Raw genomic sequence first — 13,350 nt, 5'->3', positions numbered from 1 at the left:
CGAATTTTTTCCTGCTGTCATCAGGTAGTGTTCACAGCCGGTGCACAAACCTTTTGACAAACCTTTGCTGTTTCAGAAGAAGAGTCCGTTTTGGTCCGTAATCACTCACTTCTCTACAGTTTTTTATGGAGTTCACCTTTTGTAGTGCTGTCCAATTGGGAATATCCTAAATGGTGGAGTGGACTATTTATATTGTAGTATCTAACAAAGCATCATGAAAATGTAGCCCAGTGATATACAGTCGCTGCGCTGTATGAATGAATGAATGATTTTTTTTATTTTCGTGTCATGCCAGCACTGTGGCCCATCCCATATGAGATTACAAGACACATTTAATGACAAATAGCCTACAATTCTGGAAGTCCGAGACACGTCAGAGGGCCAAACGCTGACCATTGGCCATGACCGATCCTTCATCACACAACCAGCAAACTGTTCATAGTATTTTTCTATTTTTCAGTCATTGGTCAAAATTTTAAAGCACACACAAGTTTTTTTTTTTTTTTCATTTGATTAAAACATTTAAATTTTGATAAAAAGAAAAAAATCTCCCTCTTCTCCAAATATGGCACTTCCGGTTTCAGTAAACAGGTGATGATCAAATCATAAACTCCCTCAAAAGGAAAGCCTGTTCATTAGATGATTAAATGAGATGAAGATCTGGCCGTAAGTGAAGACAAATAGGCTATAACTTCTCATAATATAATGATCTTAACTACCCAAATGCCAATATCAAACTCCCATAAGTATGTATTGAAATCATGTATGGTACCAATGATTTTGATAATGAAGCAAGTTCTCCATAGTAATCTCCAGTGTACTTGGTTTGTGAGGATGGGACAATTACATCTATGGTGGCTTCATAATTTTCTTGTCAAAATTAAATAGTATGAGTTCTAAGGTTATACAATCCAGTATTTCAAGCACTGAGACATGTTTCTCATGTTGGCGAGTAACCCCCCCCCCCTTAAAAAAACAAACAAACTCAAAGCCAAACTCCTTCTTTTTCATTTTAATACATTATTTCTGATGAGAGGCTTTAAGTCTCATCACAAACCTAACTGATGTGGCAGAGGCAAACACAGACAGGCTTCAAGAACATAGGAGCAATGATAAAAATGCTGACTCGAGATGAGAGATTTAAAAAAGACAATCTGAGTTTCAGCAGTTATTAAAGAAGAAACATGTCATCAACTCTCTAATATCACTTCTACCTTATTCTTCTTTTTGTTAAATCTTTAACAATGTAGAGAGAGAATCAAACAGATTATGATTATTGAAATAAAAGCTGAGAGAAAATCAATGAAGAAACATGACATGAAAGAAATGAAAGACAAGGATTGCCAGTGTTGAACAATCCATCCATGGACTTTCAAGGTTCACAGCTCATCTTCTGTTGGTCTGACAGAGCCTCACGATTAACACTGTTAACATTTATTAATCACACTTGCCACGGCTGTTAATGACTCTGATAATTGTAGTTATAGTAAATGTCTTTCATTATGCTGTGGCGAAGCTCTGAGTTTCACATGATGTCACTCACAACAGCTGGACTTTAAATACACATAATAACATGAAGCCAAATGTTGATGTTTCTAACAGAGATGATGATTAAAGCAACACTCTTAACATTTTCAGGCCAATGATGATTTGCTGCTCATATCTGATACAACACAGCAGTGATTCAACATTGTGGTAGTGCCACATTTTCTGTCCAGTGAGCCAATCAATCGGTAGTTCAGGTAACAGAAAATTAGCTGGTAACCACTTTTATCTTTAAAAAAACAATTTACATGTGTCACCCCAATGATTTAACCAAGAACCTAATGAGAAACCAAGCTGTTTAACATTATTAATTCACATAAAAGCAGAGATAGTTAGCATATCTGTGCAGACAATTAGAGCGCCACTTACTGTAAAAAACAAAAAACAAAACATGTAATCAATTCAAGGAGGCAGACGTCATCGTACTGACTGGTGAACTTTGATGCTCGATACTTATCTTGCACATCTGAATCAAGATAAAAGAGAGAAACATTATGATCACTGAGCTCTCAGTACTTTTGCTTAATGACAAAATACCTCTTCCGCACTCCTCATGAATTTCCACTGTACATGTTATGTAGAGCATGTTGTGCACAATTTCAATTAACTCTGAATTACTTTAAAATGCTAATTCTTAAAAATTAGCAACACTGTTTTTCTCTAAATGTCACTCTAAGCGAGACAGTTTATTTTGTATTTTAGCAGAGTAGGACGCAACATCAGCCACAGATCATCATCACTGTGAAATATATTAGATTCTTTTTGTTCTGTTGTGTTTAGTTTAGTGCCTGGATTTACTTTTCCTCCTCAAAGTAAATAATCAGATAAACAACCCTGGATGACGACAAATGAAAGTCTTAATTACCATTTGCGGACATAGTTCACCATTTTGTGACATCACACCTGAGGCTGAGTAAAAGCTGATGCATGACCAGGTGAGAGCACAACATTAAAGAATCTGAAAAACTCAAGAGTGCAAAAAGTTTGTGACAGTAAACTTATTATAACCCTGCAACGAATCAACACAAAGACACGGATAACCAACAAAGAAACAAAAAAATAAAAATAAAACAGCATTTATCAGGTTCACTCATGATGGTCGCCACTAGTTCTGCACCGTCTTACCAACATCACAAGTTAACCAAAAATTCACCCCCCCCAAAGCAGTGCTTCAAAGATATAAACATTTGTACAATCTTTAGAAAAAAACTTCACATTGAATGTGCTCAATCTGTCATTTTGAAAACAGTTCATCCCGCGACAGAAACACCTCTCTCTCTCTCTCTGCCTCCTCAGTAAAACCTCTTGTTCCTCTCTTGTCTCTTCTGGAAAACGACGGCCCCCACCACGGCGCACACGACGATGCCCAGCAGAGCGCACAGCAGAAGCAGGAAGACCTTCCAGCCCGTGAGCGGCGTCCCGCGGAAGTTTCCGGTCGGATCATCGATGTTGTCTGTGGTAGGGAGAAGAAAGTCGAGAGTTGTCGTGTGGGTGATTGTTCAAAATCATTTGTCTCCTGTTTTTATCTCTTGGTGAAACTGACACACAACATTAATAAAAACTTGAAAATAATGGAATTACAGAATTGATTTGATGTGTTTTGATTGATTTTGGTTTTTATCCAACACAGCTCAACATTTGGACAATAGAAATGATAATTCAACATAAATACAGCAATAAAACAAATAAGTAAATAAGTTCTAGGTTCATTTTTGATGCATAGCCAATTAATTTTTTGGCATTCAAGACTGAAAGTGTGTTGGCTGAAGCACTGTTCATTACGCCTACAAAACAGGTTCATTTACACACATATACTTTTTATATATTACCACCAAGAAACAAGCAAACATAAAGTCAAAAAGCTTCAGGATAAAAGGCACAACTACTCATAATTCTGATTTCTATAAACTGATCATCCTGCTTTTAAGTTGTTGTTTTTTTTTTATTGATTTAATGTACTACATGTTTTCAAATGATTTTCAAGATAAATCCTTAGATTGACTGAGATATGTTGCGTGTACTCCTTTACAGAAACATGAATAAGTAGTTTAATAAACATTTTATATTTTCATAATTATCTTTATTTCCTGGTTCAGTTCAGAGTTTTAAGCTCATTTAGCTCCAGATCCACAGTCTAATGTTGTCAGGAGGTGAAAGGTTGGACAGAGTAAGATTATTAATAGTAAGATTAATATAAGAAACCTCCATAATTTAGGACAGAGGCAACAGCACAAACATATCTGTTCCATACAAATGTGCGTGTTGGAGTTGTTGCACTGTACACGCAACTTTAACAGTTTGATGCATCATTAACTCTCCCTCCGCCTGCTGCACCAGCTCATGATTCAGGGCCCGTTTCATCATTTTTAGAGTTGCTAAGTGACTCTGTTGATATTCAGGCTGTTGATCATCTGTCAGTCTTCAGCACAAACAAACTCCTATTTTTTTTGTCCTGGGTTGAACTTTGTGAAGCTACTTTCTGGTTGTTGGAGACTAGTTTGTCCTCGACTAATTTATAGTTAATGGTTGTGATATTCCTCTGTTAACTTTACAGTGTGCAGCATGGTTGTGTTACCAACCTACAACCTGAGGGTTTTGTTATTTTGAGCACATCATTGTTTTTATTTGCATCTAATTGAAATGCCCACGCTGTCCTGAAACCTGGACTGAAAATCTGATTTTTTTTGTTGTAATTTGATGTGTTTTGGAAGAAACATTTTTTATACATAGATTTATCAGAAACCAGATTCTAACTCAGGTTTCCTTACTCAGCTCTTTTACCTTTGGGGGACTTGAGGAGGCTGACACTGGGCTCGATCTTGGTCCAGTCCAGGTTCTCCTCCTCTGGGGTGTGTTCCACCATTAGCTGGTAGAGCTTCATGGAGATGATGTCATGGTTATCTAGAAAACAATATTCAAATTGTCATCAAATCTGTGATATAATATTAAAGGGATAGTTCACCCAAAATTTAAGCTTGTTTGTAGCGGAAGCTCCCAGTGTCTCAGTTCACTGCTTTGCCTGTGTCAGTGCAAATCTCGTGCGATTTGCATTGACACCCAGTTCACGGCTCCACAAATCGTGCGAGATTCCGGCAGAGCAACACTGGGAGATTCCACTACAAACAGACTTATTTAATTTTTTTCGGAACAATTTCTCATGTTTGGGCTTCAATACAAGAGGGACATTACAGACAAGCACTATGGAGGTATTTGGATGTTTTTTGGTGTGTCTTTTTGGACGAAGAAAAGTGAGCTCAGTTCGCAACCGGACCCCCCCGTAACTCCGAGAAGGCACGGAGGACTCTGAAACTTCTCCCAGCCCTTAGTCGACATGAGGGTGAGTAGATAATGAGTGAAATTTGAATTTTGGGTGAACTATCCCTTAAACTTTTAAAAGTCATCATTAAAGGGACAACGAGGAGTTTTGGAAAAGCGAAGCGTTTTTCACACTACATTTATGAGCCTCCGCGCGCACCGTGAATTTCTTTGACCAGCCCAAGACAGACTCATGTTTTCATTCATCAAGAATTAAAGTCAGAGGTTCGAAGACGATCAGATACCGTCGTAGTTCCGACCATAAACGGCGATTCGGCGGCGTTATTCTCATGACTCGCCGGGCAGCGTCCATGAAACCGAAAGTAAGGAAACGCTGGTCGGCTCGCCCAGCATTTCCGCCACCACTAATAATAACAAAACAATATATTTATCGAAAATGGGCCCATTAACAAGTGTGGGTAACGTAGATTCATCCACATTAATATGAGACTTTTTTATTGTCGCAGAACTTTTCGTTCTGCCGAAACTCCTCGTTGTCCCTTTAAATACTGACTTTTGGTTTTCATGCGGACCTACCGGACAGATCTCCTGTAGCTGCTGAAGCTCCAAAGAAATATCCAGTGGGAAGACGAACACCTCCGATGTCGATGCACTCCTTCCACTCGTTCTTGTCGTCAACGTCAACCATCACCTGCAGGATGAGGATATAGAGGGTTTGTAGTATTATCCTGTAATAAATCATGTCTGGATTTACAGAAGCAGTGAAGCATCCCTGAGAAAACCTGATGGAGGCTCTGTACGCACAGTGAGTCGTCCTTTTGAGTAGCGGATGGCGAGGTAGGTGTCGTGCTCTCTGTTCCTGATCTCAGCCGAGCACCCGCCCAGCTCCGACGACCGCCCGTCTTTGCCGTGGTCGTAGCTCACCGAGCCGTTGTTCACCATGGCTGAAATGTAGGGGAAGGAACGCTGGAGATGGACGGGACAGAACTCAGTGTTGACTCTCAAAAAACGCATCACAGATCACACATCCAGTACATTCTTGGATAGAGATTATGGATAAATGATGACAGTAAATAAAACAATAAAATATAAGAAGCCCACAGTGTGTTTCCAGTCATGTCCAGCTACCTTCATACTGCAGCCACACACATTAAGATCAGCTCTAAACTGGTGCTCATGGCTGATATCTTGGAGCATCAATACAATATAAACTAAATGATCAATCTTCTTTCCCCACAAAACAGACAAACAAAACGAATATCTGAGATCACTGATGACGGTTTTCAGCTGAAACCTGTTTGTTCTTTCTCGCTTGTTTAACCATGAGCGCAGGTTTTCAAAGTACACTGGCACACTGAGGAAGACTATTGCCGTTGAAATGTTTGTACCTCACCATCTGATTCATTAAAACACCAAAAGGACATTTTGAGAGTGCTGGCCTTATGCTTTTTCAAGCCGAGCACCCATCGACTGCTGTGTTCTTGCTGAGCCCTTTTCACTATCTAGTAGGCTATGTGTACATGAGGATGCTGTGACTGTTATTATAGTTTCTTACATGCTTCAGCTGCAATGTGAAAGTAGCTTCTCTCACAAGTTCATTTTAAATTAACAAAAATTTACATTACGACATGAAGCACGGTGCCTGCCAGAGGAGCGTCATGCTCAGTGGGTTGTGTGATTACATCTTTTTTTTTTTTTTGCTGCTGCACAACGAGGTTACAAAAATCATGGCAAAATAAACACTGAGGTGAACATGCTCCAACATCTGACAACATGCCGATTTTTTTTTTTTAAAGGTGAAGGAGTAGAGATGACGACATGCTGCTGACGAGGAAAACCTGAGCCTCCACTCACGTCCGTGGTGTCATCGTTAGAGTAAGTATCTATAAAAACGGCCAGCCCGTGGAAGAGAGCATTGTTGGAAAACACAGGCCCTGCGAAGAAAACAAGCCGGTCAATCACCTCGAGCGACACACGCGCAACACACACACTTCACACTTACATCCATCCCATGGAGGTCATTGCGGAAGGTATCCAAAAAAAGAACCAGGCCCACAAAGTGATCTTGGTTTCCAAACACAGGGCCTAGGATGGAGGCAGAGATGAGGTGAGACAGGAGCAGACAACCCGAGACACTTCTCTGTGGTCGGTGGCGAAGAGAAGACAAGAGGCCGAGGTGACGGACACAAACAGGTGTGGACGTGATGAGAGAGTGTACAGGTTTCCAAGCTTCACAGGTCGACTGGGACAAAAGCACATTTCTACGGTAGATCTACATTCCCAGCGTTCCTACTTGAAATCATCTTCCAGGCCTTATTCAGCTGCTACAGTCTGACAGACATGTTGTTATGCTATACACTAATACATCCCTTCTTTTCCATAGTTGTACCTTATTTTGTACATGATTGTTTCTATGTTTAATCCTCTCTCACCCCCAGAAATCAGGATTAGTTGTCTATGGCTCTAACTTATGAAAGAATCTCTTACATGCTTAGAAATTAGAACAAATTTATACTGGTGATTGCTGTTATTAATGTACCCTGAATTGTGTATTTTAACCTGCACTTCTAGTCTATTTATGATGTCTGTCTCTATGTCATGGACTACAGATGGGAAGTTAGCGTTCTCGCTAAATTTGGTGCAGCCATCTTTTTATTTCTTTGAATAATTAATGTCACTGCACGCTGTCCTGCTATAAACTAAATAAACTAAACGATAGGCACCTTGGTCTGAAAAAGTCAAATAGAGCTGATGTTTTTTTGTAGCTGATAAATAATTTTCCAGGACAACTCAAGCTTTATGGTCAACTATTTTCCAGGTTTTCCAGGACGCGTGGGAAGCCCGATTCCTGCATGTCTGCTGTGCTTCATTTATTATTTAACCTTTACAAGCTGCTCGTAACAGATACGCAGCCTTTCTGTGTGACCCTGATGTGACTGCAAATATTCGACATCTCTTTCTCAGCACTTAACAAAGGAGCAAATAAGAGGAAATGTGTTACTTCCAAATCGATAAACAAGGAGAATCTGAAAACTGCATTAGTTTATATTGTGAATTAATAACAACAAAAACAACAAGTAGCAAAATTAAAGCTGTGATAGCAGAGACAAATTTCAGTGTCACAATAATTGGCATTTAGTACTTAAGCAGTAACTCTCAGTTAATGCATGGTGTGGACTGATCTGGACTTTGTTCCATGCGTTTTGAGATGCTTTGCTGCTGTGAATGATGCACATGATCTCCCCCAGTGCAGCACAGGGAGGCTTTTCTTGTGATGCAGTTGCAGGAAGTGAAAAATAAAACAAGTGTGTTGGAGAGAGTGGAAACAAAGGATCCAGATACGATGAGGGGAGATCGTGCTGCAGTGAGAGTTTCTTCCATAAAAGCCGCGGGGCCGACGGAGACAGACCATCGTTACCGTACCTGGATGCAGTCTGTCCTTCGTGTACCAGAGAGCGATGCCATCGCCGTGGAGATTCTTTTTTCCCGACCCATGAATTTTAAACTGCACGTGCATCTCCCAGTCCTTCAGGTAACAAGGCTGTGGAGCAGGAAAAGGAGAACTGTTTACTTTCTACAGCAGTGTCCGTGTGCTGATTTTACATAAGCTGTTTAATTTGTACTATATGTATGTATATGATCTGCTCATTTATCTTTATCCACTAATATTCAATGAGACTTTAAGGTATAATGTGTAGGAATTATCCCCATCAAGTGGTGCATTCACGTGAAATCGGGCAGACGTCAGACAGACAACAGACACTGCATGTAACAGGATAAACAAGCGTCTATGTAAACAAGTGGTCCGCCAGCACGAGGCAAAAACTATTTCTTTCTCTCGTCGAGTAAAATGACATCCGGTTGGTTTGCCGACGGCCGTCTGCCTGACTGCACCTGAATGCAACATCAGTGCCTCCGTCCTTCCTCGAAAACTTTCTCCCCGAGCCGACAGCTCCGGTGAGTTTCCGTGGTTACCTACGGTCACGCTGCCACTGAACGTAAAAAAATGGCGAAGCAACGTGGCCGCCTCGGTTCCGTGCGTCGCCCACTTATGTATTTGTAACGACTTGTAACAACTCATTCTAAGGTACGGGAAAGCTTTCATTTGTATGCGGGTGTGATTCGACTTCTGTGAAATACGTATTTATGAAAGCAATATTTGATTTTTGCTCATAAAAAGCCAAATAAGTTACATACTGGGGCTTTAATGAGCATTTATATATCGTACAGGTGATATATTCTCACCTACACAGACAAAGACAAACATCAAAAGCTAAGACTGTGTGTCTTGCATGGCTTTATATTTATGACCCTGATGGAGAACATGAGCTTGATACACGGAGCTGAATGAAATATGTCAGGCCTGTGGTGACGGGTCTGAGTCAGGTTGTGTGCGTAATCTATCCTCACCACAGTGTTCCAGATGGATCCCTGCTTGCTCCTCTCGTCCGGAGTGAGTCGGACATACGAGCCGGTCACCAACGTGCTCCCCCAGAAGTCCCACTGGCTGCTCGGGCTGCTGCCAACACCTGCAACACACACACCACCACACCAACAGAGAATGAGACAGAGAGAAGAGAAATTAGACTTTTCATTGACCTTGTTATTTTGCTGTTGACCAGATCTGAGCCAGACGGTCCACTTTCAGTTTTCCACACAGTCTCTCCTTGTGTAAACATTTGGTCACTTCACTTTATATTTCTTGTGGCTGTATATGAACAAATATGAAGCTTTTTGTGTTCTACTTACGACAGTCTTTTATTGTTCTTAAACACGGTCTATACTGAGCTTATGAGAACTATGTGGTGTTTATTGCTTGTTTTTTAGACAGATATTTACTCACATCTCAGTCTAGTTGACTGATGTAAATCTTTCTGTAGATCTATGATCTATGACGATCTCTACAAAATAATTGATGGCTTTCAGTGACAAAGCTGATTTGCATACCTCTGTGGCTAATGTTGACATTGACACACAAATCATTTAGTCATACTGTGTTTGTGATTCCCACATGAAGGCGAGGCTGAACACAGGGAACAATCTGGTGTTTTTCTTCCATCTGCACTTTTTTGAACAGGCTCAAACAAACACTTCAGGTCCTGAGGGCGGGTTGAAGGCAAATAACACATTTCCTTAATACATGACTCATATGCTAATGAGGTTCCTGCTGTGAGCGGTGCACTCCTCCTTAACCTTTACTATAACAGCTCCAGGCACCTGTGTTCAACACTCTGTTCAACTTCCTCCACAACTTTCAGGAAGAACATCAGCTTCATGTAGAGAGGGTTTTTGTTCAGAGCTTCTTTCACCAAACATTTAGCACAATTTGTGACAAACATCCAGTGTTTTCTGATCACTTTGGTCAATGAAAATCTATTAGCAGACTCTTGAAGCTTCTTTTAATTGTGTTATATTGTCATAATATGTATAAGTCTACATTGACATAAACAAAAACCTGCTAAATAATCCAAGTGATCCAAAATAACAATACTAATAAAACATGTCTGCAGAATGTATGATTAAAAGTTGCCCCCAATTAATTTTATTGGTGCTTCCTCCAATAAATGACAAACATTGGTGAATAAACACATTTTCAAATGCCTGGTTTTCTCCACCCAACAACCCAAATGTAAAATCATATTCAATTAAATATGTTATTTCACAAATAAAGCAATCAAAACTGTCTCTCTTCTGTCAGAGACTCTAACATTTTTGCTCAATAAATAACAAGAACAGCACAGAGCAATTATTTAATGTTGGAGAACAGGCTCTGTGACTCAGTCCATCCTGTTGGTGGCAGCTGTTTGCTGTTTGCCGTCTTCCCACATGATTCACTTCAGTCTGTAATAGTGCCACTCTGTTTGTTCACACTGCGAATACACTAAATTATTCTATTTTGTCCCCAAGTGTGAGATCTACTTCATGGTAGAGAAATACATTGTTTCAATCTTTTGTTTGCTCTCTCTTGAGACAGAGGATGTGGTTTCATCAAGCAGATTGTTAAGTCTGCTTGTTAGAGTCTGTTTGTTAAAATGGGACACATGGATTAAATCTGACTACATTTGTTATTATAGTAGTTGTACATTTATTTTGCGTATATGTTGCTGTTATTATTATTAAGGATTGGGATTAGGTTGTTGATTGTGCAGCTATAATGTGTGCAATATATTAGCTGACAAGTTTCCTGGGTGGATCATAAAACTGACATCTAGAAAATGTTTTAAAACACCTGTGTTTTCATTAAATGTCCGAGTTCCCAACTTTTTTTGATCACATCCCTGAGCGATTACATTACATTTTAACACGCGTGTGGTCGACTGTTACCACACTGGTTCTTATAATTTAGGTGACGAATAACACAACGGTCAATTAGATTAGTAATCTGGGATATTAAAAAATGTTGCTGACTGTTTTCCTAAAGGCAGCGACAGGTGGGAGAGTGCACAGACAGCAGAGCCCAGGTTAGCTAACGTGCTAGCTGCAGCTCCTCACCTTGGTACGGTTTCATCAGCGAGTGCTCCCTCTTCAGATGCTCCGCGTTTCCGTCCGTTATGTCACAACTCACCGGGCAGAGCTGGAGCAGCAGGAAGGCGACTGTCGAGCTCAGAAATGTCACGAAGCTCCTCATTTTGGGGTCCAAACTGCTTCGGAGAGAAACTCTCACAACAAATTTCCTCTTCGAAACTCCATAAATCGAGCCCTGTCCCTCCTCTATTGTCTTCCGGGTGGAAACCATAACACGTCGAGGTTCATCGCCACATTTTCTAAACTAGGGGGACGTATTTCTCTCCAGCGCGTTTCGCAAAATAATACGCGTATAAATATAATAATTTACGCCGTACAAAAATGTTGTAAACTTGAAGCGATTTTACTTATTTTTATAATGAGGAAAGGTTGAGTTGTCAACGTTTCCACACGGGAGATTTTTCTGGAAGGCGGAATTTCAACTGGCCAATCAGAGACGAGCACATCGCAAATTGAGCCAATCAGGAGGGACCTGCTTTTGGGCGCTTTTTCCACAGGATGGCGACAGAAGGCAGAAAATGAAAACAGGACTGAGCGCCTTACCAGTTTGAGCGTTAATGAATGAAGACAATTTAAAATAGCCTTATAAATAATAACAATACCACAGTGAAAAAGTATTGTTTCATAGCATAAGAAATATTGTTTTATACACAAAATAGATACTATAAAGACCCAGGAAATCTCAGGTAAAAAAAAAAAAAAAACTGATGTGTGAATATGAATGAATGAATGAATGAATTAATGTATTTTATTTTCGAACATGTATAAAAATAAAAATAAAAGAAATTGTATGTAACTATTGTACATACAATAGATAGAAAAAAAGAGAAAAAACCAAACAAAATATTAAAATAAAGAGCTAAGACATAACAAAACACCGCACATTGTTCGAAAAAGGAAGTGGGAAGAAGTACAATACTTATTTTAATTTCCCACCCCTTTTATCTGCTCTTTGGTTTGCAACTATACATCCTAACTACAGTACATAATAGACCTATATAAGTATATACCATGTGTAACCTTAATAAATATCTATATAAATATATAATTACAAAATTAAATATATACTACATCATTATCCATATAAGTATATAATTACAAAAATATATTCTATATAAATATCTATATAACCAAAATAAATACATACTACATACATATCATCATTAATATAAATATAAATATATAAGCTATCTCCATAACTAAATCTTTACCCTCTATACCATATACTAAGTTAGTTACAATATATCAATCAACGCTATTCTACAGTTTATATAAATTTAACCCTTATCATCCTCTATTAACAAATGCTGAATGCCAACAACACCCTAAACAAGTTGCCTGTGCTGCATTCACAGGCAACATTCAGGGGTCTAAATCATGCACAAATGGTCAAGAATTTAGAAAAACTAAAGTGTCATCTGAGGTAGGCTACTGAGAGTTTGTGTCGATCTTTAATGCAGGTGTAGAACTGTCTGAAGCTCTCACAAAATGTCTCAAATTACAAAGCTGCTTTAGAAAACCAGCCGTTCCCTCCCTTTTACCGGCAACAGGAACATTTGCTGCATGTGGGAATCTCAACATCAGGGCCAGCAGGTTCCAGATGTGCTCTGCTGTGTCTCAGCAGCTGGATATGGTTGGTTAGCCTATTATCTGACCAGTGTTTCTTCTACTCATTTGTCCTCTCAGCATCCATTTGCCATTCATGTTCACACAGAAAATTAATCCTTTGTGCAGGTTGTTTTTTTTTTTTGTTTTTTTTTGTAATAATGGATTTTTTTTTACACTGTATTTAGGCCTATGTGATGATGTGCATGATGCAGCCCTGACTAGAGTTGCCACCCGTCCCGTTTTTCCCAGAATTGTTCTTTTTTTCATTGGCTGTCCTGAGGAAAAAAATCTCCCAAGACACAATTTGTCCAGATTTTTGAGAAAACGTCATTTGGTTTCCTTTGTACTGTCCAGAAATGATCCCATGTTTCTGCTATTTAAAAAATGTCTCTGTTT

The 13,350-nt window shown here is 39.4% G+C and overlaps 1 protein-coding gene across 1 annotated transcript; it reads right to left on the bottom strand.

Moving 5' to 3' along the window:
* Nucleotides 1-997: 997 nt before the first annotated feature.
* Nucleotides 998-11,518, bottom strand: LOC310992705 (vesicular integral-membrane protein VIP36-like). Its single transcript, XM_083980853.1, has 8 exons — nucleotides 11,314-11,518; nucleotides 9,232-9,350; nucleotides 8,245-8,362; nucleotides 6,824-6,906; nucleotides 5,626-5,787; nucleotides 5,398-5,512; nucleotides 4,327-4,446; nucleotides 998-2,998 (listed from the first exon to the last, which is right to left on the bottom strand). Exons 1-8 carry the CDS (start codon nucleotides 11,447-11,449, stop codon nucleotides 2,838-2,840), a joined length of 1,014 nt encoding a protein of 337 aa, XP_083836979.1. The 5' UTR covers nucleotides 11,450-11,518; the 3' UTR covers nucleotides 998-2,837.
* Between the last annotated feature and the right edge of the window lie 1,832 nt (nucleotides 11,519-13,350).

This window comes from Trachurus trachurus (assembly GCF_905171665.1).
Source record: "Trachurus trachurus genome assembly, chromosome: 10".
Classification (NCBI taxonomy): domain Eukaryota; kingdom Metazoa; phylum Chordata; class Actinopteri; order Carangiformes; family Carangidae; genus Trachurus; species Trachurus trachurus.
Note: the sequence above shows the minus strand (reverse complement) of the source record. Positions and strands in the feature narration are given on the sequence as shown.